Source organism: Mus pahari, chromosome 13 (assembly GCF_900095145.1).
Source record: "Mus pahari chromosome 13, PAHARI_EIJ_v1.1, whole genome shotgun sequence".
NCBI lineage: Eukaryota > Metazoa > Chordata > Mammalia > Rodentia > Muridae > Mus > Mus pahari.
The window spans coordinates 29207403-29225477 of record NC_034602.1 but is presented as its reverse complement, the minus strand read 5'-3'; the positions used below and the strand labels follow the sequence as shown (position 1 = coordinate 29225477).

General features: G+C 53.3%; 1 protein-coding gene across 15 annotated transcripts in view; it reads right to left on the bottom strand.

The window, feature by feature from the left end:
- Ablim2 (actin binding LIM protein family member 2) overlaps nt 1–18075 on the bottom strand; it is a 125852-nt gene that overhangs the window by 80471 nt on the left and 27306 nt on the right. For all 15 annotated transcript variants that reach the window (XM_021211378.2, XM_021211382.2, XM_021211376.2 and 12 more), the window contains exons 2-3: nt 5375–5518; nt 1838–2021 (exon numbers count right to left, since the gene is read on the bottom strand). In XM_021211378.2, the coding sequence (XP_021067037.1) occupies nt 1838–2021; nt 5375–5518 (328 nt within the window). The remainder of the gene's footprint in view (nt 1–1837; nt 2022–5374; nt 5519–18075) is intronic.

The following is an 18075-nucleotide window of genomic DNA, read 5'->3' as shown; positions in this document are numbered from 1 at the left end:
CATCTGGCAACCTTTACACTACACCTCTGGGTGTATCTGAGAGTGTTTCCAGAGGGAAGTCCATCTTGAATGTGGGTGGCTACAGCATTGTGCCTCCATTCATCATGGGCAGAGTCTTCTGAGGCCATGGGGGCAGGGTTCTTCCTTCTAAAGCATTTCACTTGGGCAACTGTCATTACAGAGTGGAGTCCTCTTGATGGAGACAGGTAGGCATTTGACCTGAGACTTGCAGGGCCCACTCTCTCCCCTGGTCTCACATGTCCTGCCAGTACCACCCTTCCACTCACTGTCTCACCCTGGCCAGGAAACACATCACTCTATTCTTCACTCCAGATTCAACCTTCAGCAGGAAGCAGGAGTCTGACCTGTGCTTTGCTGCTCCTGAACTTGGGCCCCAGCTCCAGCCAACTCTGTATGGTGTCTAGCCTGGCTCTGTGTGCAGTGGCAGAGCCCCACCCGGACCTACAACCTGAACAGCACTGTCTGTTGTCACTGGTAATATGGTGGGTTTCCCAAGGCGGACTCTCAGGCCAACCGGGACTGATGCCACATGGAAATCACTAAGGTACTTAATGGGGACCTCTGATCCACCCATACTAGAGAACACACAGCATCTTTTCCATGGAAAGTGTCCCCCGAAGAGCTTCCTCCTCTTGATGTCTTCTGGTCAAAGGCTCAACTCCAGCCTTGGGTACATGCTGTGACCATAGATGGCTACTTGGAAAGGATGTTGGAAAATATCACAAGTCGGACACCGATGCTGGGAAACACCGATGCTCATGCCGGACACTGATGCTGGGAAACACCGATGCTCACTCTACTCCTCACTCTCGCCTGTGTTTGCTGGCCAGAGGCCCCAGGGAGGCTGCCACTGATCAGAAGGCACAGGTGATTATAGGCCTTGCAGGGTGGCATCCAGCCTCTTCACAGGGAGCTCTGTTGCTCTATGCTGGGCATCAGGGACCAGAAGGAGGCCTCCCAGTCCTAGACCTCTCTTAGCCACCTCTATGAGATCACACCACAGTGTTGGGTAGGACACAGCCATGGGCCAGGATGGGTCAGGTTGCAGAAGGACGGGACACAGGGAGTGAGGAAGGGAGGAACCTACTGGGTGGGAGGGAAGGAGAAGAGAGGAGGAAGAGGAAGGGCAACTCAGTGAGTGCTCCACAGGGCCTGCCTTCCACTTCTGGAGGAATCTAAGAAGCTGAAAGAACAGGTTCAGAGCCAATGCTGGTGGAGCCCTGGGCCAGCACCCATGGATTGAGTGAAGGAAGGGAAGAAGGAATACATGGATATAAGAGGCTGAGATACCTCTAGGAAGGATCAGGAGCTTGGGGAAGCTCCGGGGGTGCTGGGGAGACAGAGGTGGATGAGGATGAGCCGAGGGCAGTGCCACATGTGGAGTCCTGAGCCAGGACACTGGCTAGGTAGATTTGAGGACAGTAATACATGAGGCATCTGTAATAGGGGTGTGGCACCTGCAGGTTGGAACACGGGGAGTAGAGCCTGGGCCTGTGAGAATGGGAGGGCAGGGCAGGCTAACACCTGGGCAGCCATGGCAGGAAGCAATGTTGAAAAGATAGAGCTGAGAACAAGGACAAGGACAGGCTAGGGATGGCCACCTTGGAGACCAGAGGTAGCCAGGGTATGCTGCGGGGTTGGGCAGGGGCAGCTGGGGCCTGCTAGGAGCCAAAAGATGGTCAAGGGTAGGAGGGAGGGCCCAGGTAAGGGGTTAGGGTTGTGATAGGGCTGAGCTAGGGAGGGTGGAGCCAGGGCTGGGGGCAGACGTGCAAGGAGGAGTGGGAGAGGTCGGCAGAGCAGAGGCTGGACCACTTACCTGCAGACAGCGCACACGAAGCAGTCAGGGTGGTAGGTCTTCCCAAGGGCCGACACCACTTCGCCTTCAATGAAGCGGTCACAGCTGAAGCAGCGAGTGCCATAGAGCCGCTGGTAGTCACGTGTGCAAATGTGCTCACCCTGCCTCACGAAGAAGCCACCCTCGGCCAGGTCACAGCCACACGCTGAGGAGAAGATCAAAGGCTGGGTCAGTGGAGTGACCAGCGCATGCCTCGTGGAGATCTGAGTCCAGCCCATTCGATGCAAGCTTCTACAAATCCAAACGGCTAAGTAGACCTGGGAGGGGGCTCCAGGGACAGACATAGGCTCCCCTGCTAGCATAGAGTCAGGTGTATTTCCCATACAGAAGCTTCCAGAAAGAAGCACTGAGAAATGGAGGACAGGACCAGCTTCCCAACCTTGCTAGGATATAATGAGGCTCTTTGACCTCTGAGATCCTGTGAGCCCCTCCAAGCCGTTCCAGTGGTGGAAGAAGAGGTTAAGCAGGGTGCATATGTACGTGAGAGAAAGAGAGAGACAGAGACAGAGAGACAAGGAGAGACACAGAGACAGACAGACAGAGACAGACAGACAGACACAGACAGACAGACACAGACAGACACAAACACAGACACAGACAGGCAGGCAGACAGACAGACAGACAGGCAGGCAGGCAGGCAGGCAAACAGGCAGGCAGATAGACACGGACAGACAGACAGACAGACAGACAGACAGACAGAGACATAGAAAGACAGACAGACAGAGACACAGCCAGACAGTGGATAGCTTTCCACTCTATGCTCTGCTCCGGGCTGAAGGTCCTAGTGGAGGACAAGTGAGCCATTACATGGTCCCCAAGTCCACAGGGAAACTTCCCACTGCCTCCCCCTTTCTTCTGGGCTCCCACAGTCCTGAACCCCTGACTCCTGTAACATGGCAAGGCCAGATCCAGGGCAGAACCTACAGGCTCTCTGCGAGTCACTAGTCCCGTCTCCTAACACCCAGCTCCAGATTGCCGTGCCTAGTGGAGGACTTGCAGAGAGGACCTGCAAGCTGTAGACTGAAGTATCTGCCCTGGGACTACAGGTCCCCAACCACTGGTGGGCCCCAGTCAACTTCTGAGGACACAGTACGTTCCTTCCTCATACCCTCTGCCCCAGAAGCACATGGGAGCAAGCCATTCAATGTCTCAGATGGAACAGCCTAGCCAATGCCATTTTCAGAGCTGTGGCTGCTGCAGTAAGAGCCCCTCCTCAATGTCATGTGCACGCACAGAGGAATGCCAATGTGAAACCTAGACTACTACATCCTAATAGCCCACTCTCCCAGCCTATGGCTGCCGCTGCCATCGCTCCTACCAAAGGCTAGATGCCAGCCTGGAGCCTTGCTGGATTCCTCCTCCACACCCAGTCTGGGAATGAAACCCAAGGTCTAATCTTGTCCCACCGAAGATCAAACAAATATCCCTTCTGCAAGAACAGGCCATGGGGCCGATGGAGCTGCACAGGATTATACTGCCGTGCCTTGGAGACAAGACAGTGTCACAGATACTCAAGGTGCTGACTCTGGGCTGTGTCTGCCTGTCACAGCTGTGACAACACTGCTCAGTCCTTAGAGGAGAAATGTGTGCAGGGGCAGAGACGTAGACGCGAGTGAGCCCCACTGGAGCACAGGGAGAAGAACATAGACAGACTCCACTGACTCCTGGTCCTGCTGCCTCAGCCGCCTGCTAGCTCCTGGCTGCCTTAAGCATTCCAAGGTCACCAAGACAGTGACATCTCAGACCTCTGTCCTAAAAATAAAAAGTCCAAGTTCACCAGTAACTCAAGTCCCTCATGGAGACAATGCGCCTCTATCACGTTACAGTGTGAAAAGGATCAAGTTCAGAAGGGTTTGGGGAACACGGGTTGGCAGCAGTGGGTAAGAAGGCGGGGTCAGGGTCACTTCCTGGAATTAATTCTTTCTTTCTTTCTTTCTTCTTTCTTTCTTTCTCCCTTTCTTTTTTAATTTGTATGTATTCATGTGTGTTTGATGACCAGAGGTCAGTGCCAGGTGTCTTCGTTGTCCTCCATTTTGTTTTTGAGACAATATCTCTCGGATACAGCTGTGCTGGCTTCCCAGTGAGCTCCAGGCATCCTCCTGCCTCTGCCTACCCACAAGCACTGGATTAAGCAGATTCACACCCACATCTAGCCTTTTCTGTAGGTGTTGGGACTCTGCAGTCAGGCTGCAGAGAGTGGCTGCTGTTCTCCAATGTGTCCTCTCCTCTGGGGAGGGACGGTTTGGCACTGTGTGCAATGGCAGCAGGCTCTCTGTGCAATGGCTCCCTAACCTCCAACTCATGCCCACTCTGTGGAGCCTGAGGCATGGGTTTTCCTAGCAACGCTGGGAGTGAAGTGCCACGTCCTCATTTCTTTCTCCAAACAACCGTAGTCATCATCATGGGGTCGCTACCACAGAGGGTTTTGTCATGTGCAGTAGTGGGGGAAGGACTAGAAAGATGGGGTATCATTGTAAGAATGCATCAGGCCCAAGATGCCTGGGATGCTGAGAACCCCCTCAATCCTGGTGGCTCTTGAGACAACAGTGAAAGCCAACTGCCCATGCCCTAGGACAAGGACTCTGAAGGCTAGTGTCTGCTTCAGCTGAAGGCAGATACCTCAGGGTCCAAGAATAAGGCTATCCCTGTCGCTACCCCACAGACCATGTTTCTCCTGTGGAGGCTGATGATGCAGAGCTGACAATACCAAGAGTGTTTTGGGGTGGCCCTTTCTGCAGAAAATTCTCTTTTCAAACACCAGGACTTTATACACTGAAGCTGAACCAGTGTGGAGCCCCACAAACAAATTCCCAGGCACTTCTATGAGTTCAGGGGCCACGGGGTTGGGGGGGGGGGAGACCTGGAATCAAAACCCTAGAAGCTCCTAGCTCCATCTCCCCTCTCTGGAGTCAGTGTCACCAGCCCCTCCCCACAGCTGACCTGGTAGTGTTGCCTCCTGCCTAGGGCGGCCTTGTTCTTGCCTGGCACGTTTCTATCTTCAAGTCTGAACCAAACGTATCTCCTCTGTGGACTCGTTGCTGGAAGCCTCTGGACTCCCCCGTGAGCCTCCACATCCCAACGATTTGGCTTCTGTTCTTTCTATCCAAACAGTCAAGTTAACACCCCCTCCCTTCACTGAGGGTCCCTGCGGCCAAGGCAGTGCCAGTCCCCATACAGCCCAGGTGATCACCACCACCAAGCCCGGGGCCATGCGCATAGGGCTGCAAACCAGCATTCCTTTAACACTGCCGGCTCTGTGAGTCTGGACGCCATGTCCAGTGGGTGGGTCCTACCCACTGTACCCTGTGGGTGGTTTTCTCACATTTCCGGAGTGTTGGGTGGAAATAGGCTTGGTCCCCAGCACGCACACGAAATGCAGGGCAGAGGAGAAGGCTCTGAAGCAGGTCATACCCACTGCAGAGCCGTGGCTCACGGCTTTAGCCCCTCTTGTCCTCACCTTCTTGATTTAAAACCATTGTACCTTTAGGTTGCACTCACCTTTGCACACGAAGCACCTGATGTGGAAGTACTTGTTCTGTACACGCAACACCTCTCCCTTGCACACATTCCCACAGGTATTACACAGGATCGCCGTGCTGGCCGGCTTCTCCAGCGGGGCGTGAGCAGCCTGGGGCTGCGACACTGTGGGGAGAAAGGAGTCGGGTTAAAGTGAGGAGCACTCGGCACCGGGAGAGCAAACAGAAGGCCTTCCAGCATGCCCCCACCCACAGGGCTGGTCCCATAGGGCATAAGGTGGTGGTTGGTCCATCTCCTCCTTCCATCTGGGATCAAGTGACACTCAGGTTGTATGACAGGTGACAGTTCTGAGAGCCAAAACCATCTGGCAAAACCCACTGTGGGCTCTGTTTGTGTTTTTTCTGCCCAGTGAGCTGTCTTATCCTTCTCTCTCTGCATACTTATCTATGACATCCCAACATGTCCCTGTGTACCTCTAGAGTGGCAAGGCCACTTCTGTCCCCTGCTGAAGAGCAGCTAACCCTTGTTGCATCCACTTGGCACAACTTTGACACCCAGAGTCTCAGAGCAGCATCACTCCCAGAGAACCTAGCAGCCTCTCAGCCTTGGGACCCACAGCCTCTTCTTCAAAATCAGCTGCAACACTCTGAGAGCTGGTTTCACTCTTCCTTTGGGTTCCAAAACATGGGAATAAACATGGTTCGTGTCCCCCGAGAGTCAGCCACAGCCAGGTAGGCTGCTGAAGGAAGCATTAAAAACCACAAATTCAAGAGCCAGGGTTATGCTATGGTCCCAGGACCAGGCATGACTACCCACCCCTCCCTCACTGCCCGATAAAGCATCTGCAGATGCCAGCTCACGGGATGCTGCATCATGTTGTAGAAGCCTTGGGTCTACCCCTCAATTGCCCTGTACCTTCAGTTGGTATTTCAGCTTACCCAGGCTGCCATCCTCCATGGGTCTCACTTCATCCTCCCTCTGCCACAGCACCTTTTTCTATCCTCTGTGACCTATGTCACTCTGATGACCACAGGGACAGTGGTGTCCCCGCAGCAGCGACGTGATGCAGCCCACAGCCCTTGCTGTCGGGTGCAGCCATTTCCCCCTCCCACACCCTCTCAGCACCTCGGCCATGATGGGACCATACCAGCCCTGTAACCCCTTCCCTAGTGAATTGCATCAGAAACACCAATTCATAGTAGAAAAAGCTGGTGGGAGACCAGAGAGCCGGGCCCTCTGGCTCAGCTGGATTTTGAGAGGCTCAGTGTGGCCTGGCCTTTCAGCCGGAGTCACTCGCAGCTGTGACTGGGTCACTGGGCGCTCTTGTGATGCAGGGTGGGGTGGCTCTCCAGAACGTTTATGTCCATCCAGTTTGGGACACAAAGGACAATGGGCAGCATCTTCTCATGATCAGACAGGACGGGGATTATATGATGGGAGTCTGGCTCAAGGCCAGGTGGAGTAAGAAGTCATTTTCAGATTTGGGGCTCCCATGGGCTGTGGGGTTATGCTAGCCTGGGATGCAGTCTCAGCCCTGCCTCTTGTGGGATTGTGACCTTGAGAGAGTTCCTGTCCACACCACTCTACCATCCCACTACCCCGCCTTCTAGCTGCCTTCCCATCTGTCCTTGCGTATCCACCCACCCTCTGCCTTCGATCTGTCCTTCCATCTGTCCTTTCCATCCACCCACCCTCTGCTCACATCCCCTGGTCCTGGGGAAATGCTGGATCAAGGGCAAAGCAATTCGCTTAGCAACCAGCCCAGCAAACAATGAAGTTTTCCATAACACTGATCAACTCTTTTTTTTTTTTTTTTTTTTCAGGAATACATGGGGGCTGGGTGTAGCTCAGTAGCAGGATGCTTGCCTAGCATGCAAAGGCCCTGGGCTTCATCCATAGCACCAGTTCCCAAGCTACTGGATATGCATTTGGTTTGAGGGAAGAGCTATATTAAGAGTGTCGATTTGCTGGCCAGACCCCACCCTGACCACTAAACAGCCTGGAGCTGTGGGCACGGTCGTGGTGCTGCCCTCTGGTGGTCAGAGGAAGATCTGCACCATGAATGGGCCTCCATGCCAGTAAGCCCTACGAGCTGGTGAACTGGCTGCAGATTGGACATGTAGGCCTTTTGCCCCAGTGGGATTCATTCCTAGAATCTGGGGCAGTTGCCGAATAGCAAGGTCACATAGACCCATGGAGAGGCAACCACAAGCCTGCTCAGCCTGCTTGTTCCCTTCTCACCCCATCCCTGCCAGTGCTTAGAGGGGGCCGTGTTTCTCACAGCAGAGGCTCTGGCTACTTGTGGATAACTTGAAGCTCTGAAACGGGACAGTCAGACAGGCAGGAGAGCACCGAGAGAGCAGTCCCCAACTGTCCTACACTGTATGAGGCATCTATGGGGGGACAGGGAGCTGAACACAGGCAGGAGGAAGACTCAGGATACAGGGGTGTGGTGAGGCTCATCCACTGACCCTGCCTCTCTAAAACCACTCCAAAGACAGAAGTGCCCGGAGCAAGCTGAACAAGCTGTCCTTGAAGGTCAAAGACAGTCTGGCAGCCAGGGGCACACAACTGTTAAGAAAAAAAAGCAATCTTTCTAACTAATAAAGTACCCAAACAAAGCCAACAAAGGCCCAGGCGCCTCTGAGGCAGGCGTCTCCTGTCCTCCTCGCTTGGCTTGGGCTGGGCTGGACACAGATGCCCCCTCCCTGGCTCCAGCTCAGACTCTGTGAAGCCAGTCACCAGGGAGCACAACAGTGTAACCCGCTGCCTTCTCTTTAACATTCTGCTTAGCTCCAGACCCACTGAGTGCAAAGAGGTCTGTCCAACCCTCCTGACGCTCCCGTGAAGCCAGCATGGTGCCCACCTCACAAGAGAGTCCCCTGAGGCCAAGAGCAGCTATGTGGGCCCAGGCCAGCCGTGCCAAGGCTTGGAGGCACCATCAGGAGAGTCAGGAGAAGGTTCTGGGGGGCCTGCATAGTGCAACCCTAAGGCCTATGCCCGGGCCTAGGATTCAAATGACCTAGGATTATTTTTTTTTTTAATGTCTTTGGTGATTCAGAATCATTCCCATAGTTGCTTATCCCAGTGACTTTGGCTAGGAACCTGCCAGGGACCCAGCTATGGCTGTCCCATCAGAGGGCCACTTGCTGCGTTGCACTTGGGAAAAAAGACATCACATAAGACCTAGAAGCCTACATCCTGCTCCACTGGGGTCTGATTCGGGAGGAAGGGGCTTCGCAGGGCTGAAGGCTGCACCCAGGAGGTTGTTCTAGAACCTGCGGACAGCAGGGCCATGGAATAGGACCCTCGGGCTGCTTGGTCCAAAGTGGGGCATCCACCGTGTCTTCCAGAAGGGCAGCTGACCAGGCATCAGCACTCCCAGAATCATCCGGTGCCAGCTTCATTTCTGGGCATCTATGCTCACTTCTCGGTGCCTGTCCACCTCCAGTGGCCCTTGGCACCTCCAGCTCTGATTCACAGGGTCACAGCTGGTGAGGACTTCTGAGCTGTCTCGTCATTCCTGGACACGGGCTCCTTGAAGCCTGGGCTGAAGACCTCTGTATCTCCTCCACTTCCCCGTGCCTCTGCCTCTGGGGAGTCCTCTGGGATTTCCTCCAGGCTGGCAGGCCTTCACACCTGGCTGCACGCGGGAGGCACCTGCGCATGAGCTGTGCATGCTGGGGAGTCACTGCCGTCTGTCTGTCAATTGTCCCAGACAGGGAAAGCCTTGGAAGGAATCAAGTGAGATGCATCACAGCCTCTGAGGCCCTGACTCAAAGCCTGCCGTGATGGACTTGAGGGATTGCGATGAGGCAGAAGCCTCCCGTGCGCCTCCAGCAGGGCCAGGGGGAAGTTTCCAGGCATGGAAGGTGACTTAGCATTAAGCAGAAGAGCTACGGAGGGACCTTAAACACATGTCCCCAAGGGAAAGCTGCCAATGTGGAAATGCAGCAGTCCCTGCTTTCCACTATGGCTTTCTGGAAAAGGCAAACCCGGTGGCTACCGGGTGAGGCACAGGCAGACAGATCTCTATGAGTTCAAGACCAGCCGGGTCTAGAGGGTCAGTTTAGGGTTGGGAGAGGGGAATGAACTGGGAAACCCTAACAGCATTCTGATGGCACTGGAATGATGAAGGCATGTCATCCTATCTGTCCAAACCCACCGAGCCCATGACACTAGTGTGGACCCCGACAGCCCATGACACTAGTGCGGACCCCGACAGAGCCATGCTCAGGGTAGAGACTTATTAATGACAGATATCCATGCTGTCCCAGCAATCCTAGTGCACTCATTACAGCATTGCAGAGTGTGACAAGAGTGGAAAGCCATGCTGGGAACTCTGCCCTTTCTGCCAATCAAAAGGCACTGCTCCACCCAAGACCTAAACGCAAGTGCGCAGGATTGTTGCTCTATAATTTCCAGATGGGCTCTAATGGGTGGTTATCAACCTCTCACTGTGATAATAACAGAAAGCGCCAACTCAAGTGGTAGGGATCAGTCACACCGGGCTGTGACTACTTATACTTAAGCCCTGGGACAATAAAGCCCCAGCACTAGGGAGCAGTTGGCAGAGTAAACAGGCTGTGGGGCCTTTAACTCCCTATGTAGGGACAACACCCACAGGAATCCACCGCAATCCACACCTCTTGTCCCTTCCACTGGCCTGGCACCGGCATGATACTGGAGAAACGGCCAGGCTCTCAAAGCTTCTGTTTGTACACCTACAAGCTGGGGCTAGCCTGGGGAGTTCTGAAGGGCCCACTGAGGTAGAGAAAGGCCCCTGGACTCCTGAATGGGGACTGTGGCTCAGCAAGAGGCCAGAAGCCCATGTTAGTTACATTTACTATTTTCCAGAGTAGAAAAAAAGGGAGCAGGTAGGGGAGGTGGGGCTAGCCCAGGCTAGGGTGGGGTTAGCACAGGCTAGTGTTCTTACTGGCCATCACAGTCTAGCAGCCAAGGCAGCTTTGGAGACCCTCCCAGCTCGTATGTTGCACAAACAGTTGGCTTGGGATTCCTGAATCTTCTATGTTGTAAAGATATGACATAAGTTTCTGTGAGCATCCCGAGGCTCTGGTTCACCCACAGAGAGTACGGTGATGTCTAAGTCTGCCTCTCCCTTTCAGATGGTCCTTGGAGTGACAATGAGCTTGGGGGAGGCACTGGGCTGAAGGCAGATACAGCAGCATGGTGAACCTGCAGCAGGCAGGAGGGCCACTGAAAGTGACATGAGGCAGAGGTTCTGGGGACTTGGGTGGTTCCTTCTGGGACAGAAGCAAGCATATTTTCCATGCTGGTCTGGGTCACCACATGGCCCTGTGAATAGCTGTCCTCCACTGGCCTGTCTGTGTCCCATTTCTGCCATTATACCTGTGCCCTTCCAGGAGCATATGATGTCAACCAGGGAGTGTCCCAGGGTCTTAGTGACTCTGAACGAGCCTGGACATGGCCAAACCCGTGACAGCTGGCAGAAGGCAGCCTACCCGGTGCTGCCGGACATGGACAGCAGGTTGCCATTGTGTGGATGCTCAGGCACGGGGTCAGAAGAGTGCAGCATCTCCAGTGATGGAGCGGGCAGTGGAGGAAGCCCTGCATGTGTGGAATCATGAATGGATGTTTGTTGTTAACACAGGCACAGCCATGTTAGGTACCAAAACCCCAGCCCCAGGGGAAAGTGGCAAAAGCCTTTCCTCCAAGTGAGAGCAGTGATAGGACAGGCAGAAAATGTCTGCCATAGCTGTCGCCCCCTTGGGTGCTTACAGTCTGAAGACTGCTGCCCTACAGAGACTGCCCTTATCAACATTCGCTAAACCCCATCTCCTTGATTCAGCTGTATACCACACACCCTGCCTCCTTGTTCATCTGTGTGATAACCCTGCCTCCCTATTTATCTGTATATAATAACCCTGCCTCCTTATTTATCTGTATGTAATAACCCTGCCTCCTTGTTCATCTGTGTAATAACCCTGCCTCCTTGTTCATCTGTATGTAATAACTCTGCCTCCCTATTTATCTGTAATAACCCTGTCTCCCTATTTATCTGTATGTAATAACCCTGCCTCCCTATTTATCTTTATGTAATAACCCTGCCTGCTCATTTACCTGTATATAATAACCTTGCCTGCTCATTTATCTATATATAATAACCCTGCCTCCTTGCTCATCTGTGTGATAAGACTGCCTCCTTATTTATCTGTATGGAATAGCTCCACCTCCCTGTTCAACTCTAAATAGTAAATGCGCGGAGCTCTTAAGATGCTGGGGGTTCTCTACGAGGAAGCCCAGCCCGCCCAAGCCCAGCATTTCTGTCATTGTATGTGTTTGTCTTCTCTTCATTCCTCGGCTGTCCCCAGTCAAGTTGAGTCACTGGGAACTGTGTAAGGATTCTTCACCGGGGACATCTGTGACTGAATGTGTCCCTACGACATGGATGAACATAACAGGACCTAGGTGCTGCTTCATTGCAAAGGGCTTTCCACTCCCAAAAGGGTTTGGGTTGCTGGAATTCATACCCTGTGGCTTCCTTGCCCCAAAGAAATAATTCAGTGCAGTCAGGAGAGTTCCAATAACTTCTGCCAGCCAAGCAGAGCTGAGCTCCCTGCCAATGCCCAGAGCCCCACGGCACCCCTACAGTCCCCCCATTCACGGCAGCATCATCCACTGTCCACAGCAGCCACACCCAGGCCAGCCCCTGCAGCAGGTCCTCCCACAGAACCTTTCCATACCAGGGGTCACTCACAAATGACTCCAGCTACCCACTGACTCCACCCTCTCAGTCACTCTTACCCAGCAGCCCCAGCAGTACAGCCTACCTGCCCACACCAAGGTTTCAGACTCTAACCTCCAGGACTATGGCACAACGCAACAATGTTTCCGAAGTCATCCTGTCTGTAGCACCTGCGACAGAGCCACGGGAGAATCTCGCACACCCCTGGATCAGCAGAGCCAAAAGCACCCTTGTGACCCACTCACTGTCTCACGCATTGTGGAATATCCATAAGAGAGTGGTGGCTACACGGGGTTGGCCCATAGTGGGGGCTGATGAAGAGGAAACAATGGGGACGGTCTCTTCCATCGGCAAGACTGGGGAAGAAAACCATTGAGAAGTAGACACCGCCTGTGGCTGCCTGAAAGCCCATGACTCCTGAACCCTCGAGCAGCTGATCAGCACTGTTAGCCACCCATATCTCTATAGGATGGCATTACATTGCCAGAAGACTCAGCTTTTTAAGGCCCAGGGCACCTGCTCTTACAGTAGCACCCAGAAGGTCAGGGCTATGTGGGCATCTGCCCCCCCCCCCCCACATCATCCATGTCCAAGCCATGCAGGTCTGTGGTGGCTTCTTCCTGGTGTGTGTCCCTGTGTCACACTGCCTTGTGCTTCAGCAGCAGATGCCCACAGATGCTCTTCAAATCTAATAGGAAACAGGAAGTCCATCTGGGGCAATCAACTGTATCCTGACAGCCAGGACCAATACTGGCTCATTCCACCACAAACTAGCCCAGAGCTGCAGAGGGTACAGCCAGACATCTGATTTAACCAGTTCTCAGTTTCCCCAGATGGGCATCTGTAGAGGAGTGACTAGGAGACAACACCCAGCCAACACCCAGCCTGGGGAGAGCACTAGACAGGATGTGAGCCTTCATGTAGTCCAAATGACCCTGGAAGCCTTGGCTTTGAGGCCAACGCAAAGCAATAGGGTCTCGAGAGGCCCAACGCAGACACGCCCAAATCAGTAGTACTAGAATAGTCAGCTGGGAGCTGGAAGGGAAGCTCAGGCGGCTGAGTGCTTACCTAGTATGCATGAGCCCTGGGTTCGACCCCCCCAGCACTGCATAAATTGGGAATGGTAGCTTGCACCTGTAATCCTAGCACTCAGGGGGATCAGGAGCTCTAGGTCATTTCCCCAGACCTGGCAAGTTCAAGACCAGCCTCCACTCCGTGAGAACTAATGCATAAACAAAGAAATACACTGGGTTTGAGCAAATAGCCCATCACCAATGCAGGCCGTTTCGGGTCGTCGGATGACACTAGAGTTCCAAATGCACCTGCTGGGTGTGAGCACGCAGTTGGTGTGCAGCTTGGCTTGCCACCAAGGAGTGTTAAGAGGCATTGTTACCTGTCAGCCATCTAAGGGATACAAGGTTCAGAAGGGCTCTGTAATCTAGCAAGGCTATACGGCATGAGACAGGCAGGGCAGGGGTGGCCTTGGTGTCTCCCTGAAGGAGCTAGTTCCGTCCCTCAGGCTCCCTCCCCTTGACCTCTTGTTTCTTCTCATGTCTTCCTCAGCAGGTCCAAGAAGACTAGAGTTGGGAAGGCATGAAGGCATTTCCTGATCAACTAATTAAAGCTGAGATCAGAACCGCTGGCTGGGAACCTGGAAAGCTGACCCCTTCCCGGGCTGAGGTTCTGCCCAAGAAGCAGGCTTCCGGGCAACTTGCTCATGCCAGCAGGAGCCAGGCACAGAGCCCAAGGATGATAAAGGTTAGATAGGGTTCACCAACACCCCATCACGGCCTGCCAGCCTGCTGTGACCGGTCCTGGCCATGCCATGCCAGTTTCCGGAGATACGGCGATAAAAATACCTCGTAATTACATGAGAAGCTCATTATTGTTAGAGACTCGAAGAGCAGCAAGAACTGGGGGAAATGACGTCCCCAGTGCCTTATGCTGTTGGTGACCATTCTAGGTGTCATAGTGAGGTGGCATACACAGTATGTCCTCGCCCAGGGTAGAGGCCACACCTGCCCTGGGAGACCCTATCTTTTACAGCCAATGTTCTGTGTGCCTGCAGATCTCTGAGGAAGGGCTTTATTCAGCTCTAACTGCTTCGGGACATGGTCTCTTCCCATGGGTCCTGCGCTCCACTTTCACCTCCAACCCCGGGGACCTCCAACCCCTTATCTTCAACATCCTAATGGGGATGTGGTGCTACCTCATATAGATTGGCCATCCCCGGTTGGCGATGCTGAATGCATTTAGATGTCTTCCTTGGAGACTCAGGTTTCTCCTCCCAACTGAGCTGGCTGTCATCTGTGACAGTTTTGAGATCCTTGCCCCAAGCTTCACATCACACCCTTACCAGCAGGTCCTGTCACCCTCCGAACTGTACCATCACTTCTTCACAGGGCTCTTCACAGTACAAATGGTTTCGGCTCTGAGAAAAACCTGATTTCTCCGGTTTTCCTTCCGTAGTTTATGTTCTTGGAGTCATTTCTAAGAAACCGTTGCCCAATCTGAGATAATGAATATTTATCCAGTTTTTTTATCTTGGCCTTTTACATTTCAGCTCTTTCTATAACTTCCCATAAATAGAATAGCATCCGCCCTGCCGCTGTCTGCCTCAGCAGATGCCAGCTCTCCACGGTCTTCTCCTTCTGAGGAGCAGCGATATGGATTGCAGTTGCGGGATGTGGTGCAGTGTTCTTGCTATTGCTGTCTGCTCTTTGCCATGGGTGAACTGAATGCATCGGCTCCCACACAAGAGAAACGTATGATCACATGTCTCCCAGCCCCAGCATCCAAAGTATCTTCATGATAGCAGAGAAGTAGGGGCTAAGGATTCAGCAATCAACCCCATTTCAGTCAACCCTGAGCCCTCCTTCCTTGAGCCTTCTGGTGCGGTAGCCACTGCCCTTCCTTTTGGGCAATATTTTGCAATATTATACTGAATAGTTTTATGTCAACTTGGCACAAGCTAGAGTTATCTAAAAGGAGGGAACCTCAATTGAGAAAATGCCTCCATAATATCTGGCTATAGGGCATTTTCTTAATTAGTAATTGATGGGCATCCTTGGGCAGGGGTCCTAGGCTAAAAGAAAGAAGACTGAGCAAGCCATGAGGAGCAAGCCAGTAAGCAGCATCCCTCCATGGCCTTTACATAGCTCCTGCCTACAGGAGCTGTTTGAGTTCCTGTCCTGGCTTTCTTCCATGATAAACAACGATATGGAAGTGCCAGCCAAATAAATCCATTCCTCCCCAAGTTGCTTTTTGGTCGTGGTGCTTCACCACTGCACTAGAAACCCTAACCAAGACAAGTATCAAGCATATGTTGTTTGTACCAACATCCAGGGAGCAAGGATGTGGGCTATGGTCCTTGCTGCTGGAAAGACCCTACAGGTCAGGCAGGGAGGCCAGAGAGGGGTGCCCGGATTCTATTTCCCAGAGGTTCTCATAGGGGAGAGGGATAATTGTGAGTGGAGGCAGGAGCCTGGCCAGAGCTGGCCACCCTGAAGGCTGCACAACTCCAGGCCATCCTTAGTCCTCTATTCTGGGTCCAGCTGTTTCCCAGCAGCCCTCTCTCTGACCCCCCAGACATGTCTCTTCTCACCATGCTTACCCTGCAGGACCTACTACCGCACAGTCCCCTAGACGTTAAGACTTTTATCCCAGAGGCATGCCATGCCCCATTCTCTATGTCCATACCAGAAGGGACATTCCTACTACATTCCTTAGTGGACGGTTTCCTTGACAGAACTGTCCATGCAGTTGGGGCATGTATATAGGATGGTCGCTGGGGCCCTGACCCCTCCTCCCATATATTAGCTACCCCTTCACCAGCTGTGACCATCACACAAATGCTTCCAGACATTGCTCAATGTCCCCTGGGGAACAGCAAGACCCCTTTGGTAACCACCATTTAAAAGAAACAAAAGAAAGAGGGAGGACGAAAGTGGGGGAAGGAGGAGGCAGGCACAAAGAGCCCACAGTCCAGCAACTCCACCCTGAACATAGGACAGGGGTACTAGAGCTCCATCTTGTTGGTCTTCCTTTCTATGAGCCTCAGTTTCTTCATCTATAATATGGAGTCACCCACCTCACCCCTTACCCCACTGTTAGTCCCCAAAGCCCGTATATGATAGGCACCTATAGGTACTAGCTTTCACCATAATCACAAGACACCAAGCTGGACAGCACCATCTTCATTCAGGCTCCACCCTCTACGCTCATCCATGGGTCTCAAGATTTTCCCTTCTAGCCAGAAGCTGAGTCCTCCTCCTCGGCTGGCTGGTGTGAACACAAAGCTATTCTGAGCTTTACCTGTGCCTCCTCCAGGCAGCCCCATGGAGTGACCTCCTCCTGAAGTGCCAGTAGCTCTCCTTCCAAGGCTGGGCCTAGCACCGTGGAGGCTTCAGGTGGCAGCTGGGGGAGTGGAGTCGTGGCTTCTGCGGCTGACACATCTCCCAGGGACAAGCCAGAGGGTCACGTGGCAGCTACCACCCCCGAGGCCAAGGCAGGGCAGGGCCGAGCCCTTCCTGGAACACTGAAATAGCATCCTGCCGCTGCTGCCCCAGAGATGCACCTGTTTTCCAGCATCCGGAAGGGAACTCTGACAAGGCACTGGCAGGGTGGGGCAGCTGCTAGCCCTCAGGTTTGTGCCAGAGGCAGTGAGCTTACAACCCCTCAGGGTTCTGTGTAGTAGTCTGTACCAGTGTCCCCTAATGGCAGCATCAAGGGGTGTATACGCGGATGGCTATAGCCCTACTTTCCAGAGCTGTTAGACTGTTGAGAGATAGAAGGTACCAAGTGGAAAGCTAGACACTGAAGGCGCGGTGAGACTGGCCTCTGGTGCCCTGTGTGCAGCAACACTTGGTTATCCCAGGGATGCTACAGGGCAAACTCAGCCCACACATCCTCTGCACATGCCCGGTGCTCACTGAAAGAGGGAGGACTGATGGCGACTGCACCTAGTGCGTGCTTTCTACACTCTGTCTGCATCTCCTCCTAGCTTAGGAATAACTGCCAGTGGCCTCAGGGCACAGGGATGGAAGGGAGGCAAAGGTTGTCATGAGTCACCTTCCTATGGAGCCCGGGGCCCTGGGATATCAAGGTTGCCCACACCTGGGGGTTGGAGATGAGCCCTGAAGGAGGGGCTATGAAGAAAGAGGAGGAAAGGAGAGAGAAATCACCAGCTTTGTGGGTGAGTTATGTGTCTACACCCTGCCCCATGCACCTTGGAGGGAAATGGGGGGCAGGCAGTGGGCGGGCTAGCATCTCTCTGGAAGATGGACCCCAGCTCTAGCTTCCTGGGAGATTCTGTAGCCCCAGAGTTCTGAGCAGGACAGCAGATGATATGGTATAGACCCAAGAGTATCTTCGAGCCAGCTGTGTGCTGAAGCACTTTGTCCCCATTGGGTTCTCTGCTCGCCAGTGGGGCCCCACAAATTGACAGCAACTGCCTCCTCAGTCCTCCCGATCAGCTGTATCTCAAAGTCTACCTGTCCACACTCAAGTAATGTGGCTATGCAAGAGAAACCCCACCTCCAGATCCAAGCTAAGACCTAATTGGTTTATGCTAATGAGCAATCTGCATATTCTTTCCCAAAGGATGTTTGCTTGAGGGATAAGGAACCTTGGCCTGGGTTTGGGGGAAGAGTACCCCCCCTCCCAACCCAGATCCTCCAGGACATGCCCCATTTTCTTCCTGTGGATTTGGGAATAAGGATATGAGGGGGAAATCCCTACACTACATGGACATGCTGATGCAGAGGGTCTCAGAGAGAGGAACTACAGTCCTTAAACCTCTGAGCTCTGAGGGCGACATAAGGGGCCAGGACCTCTTGTACCATATCAACTGTCATTGCCTAGTGGCTTCCAAGCTGCTCAAAAACAGCACCCTAAACTCACAAGAGTATTTACCTGTTGTGGGTAGTGTCTTAGGGTTTCATCACTGTGAACAGACACCATGACCACAGTAGCTCTTTTTTTTTTTTTTTTTTTT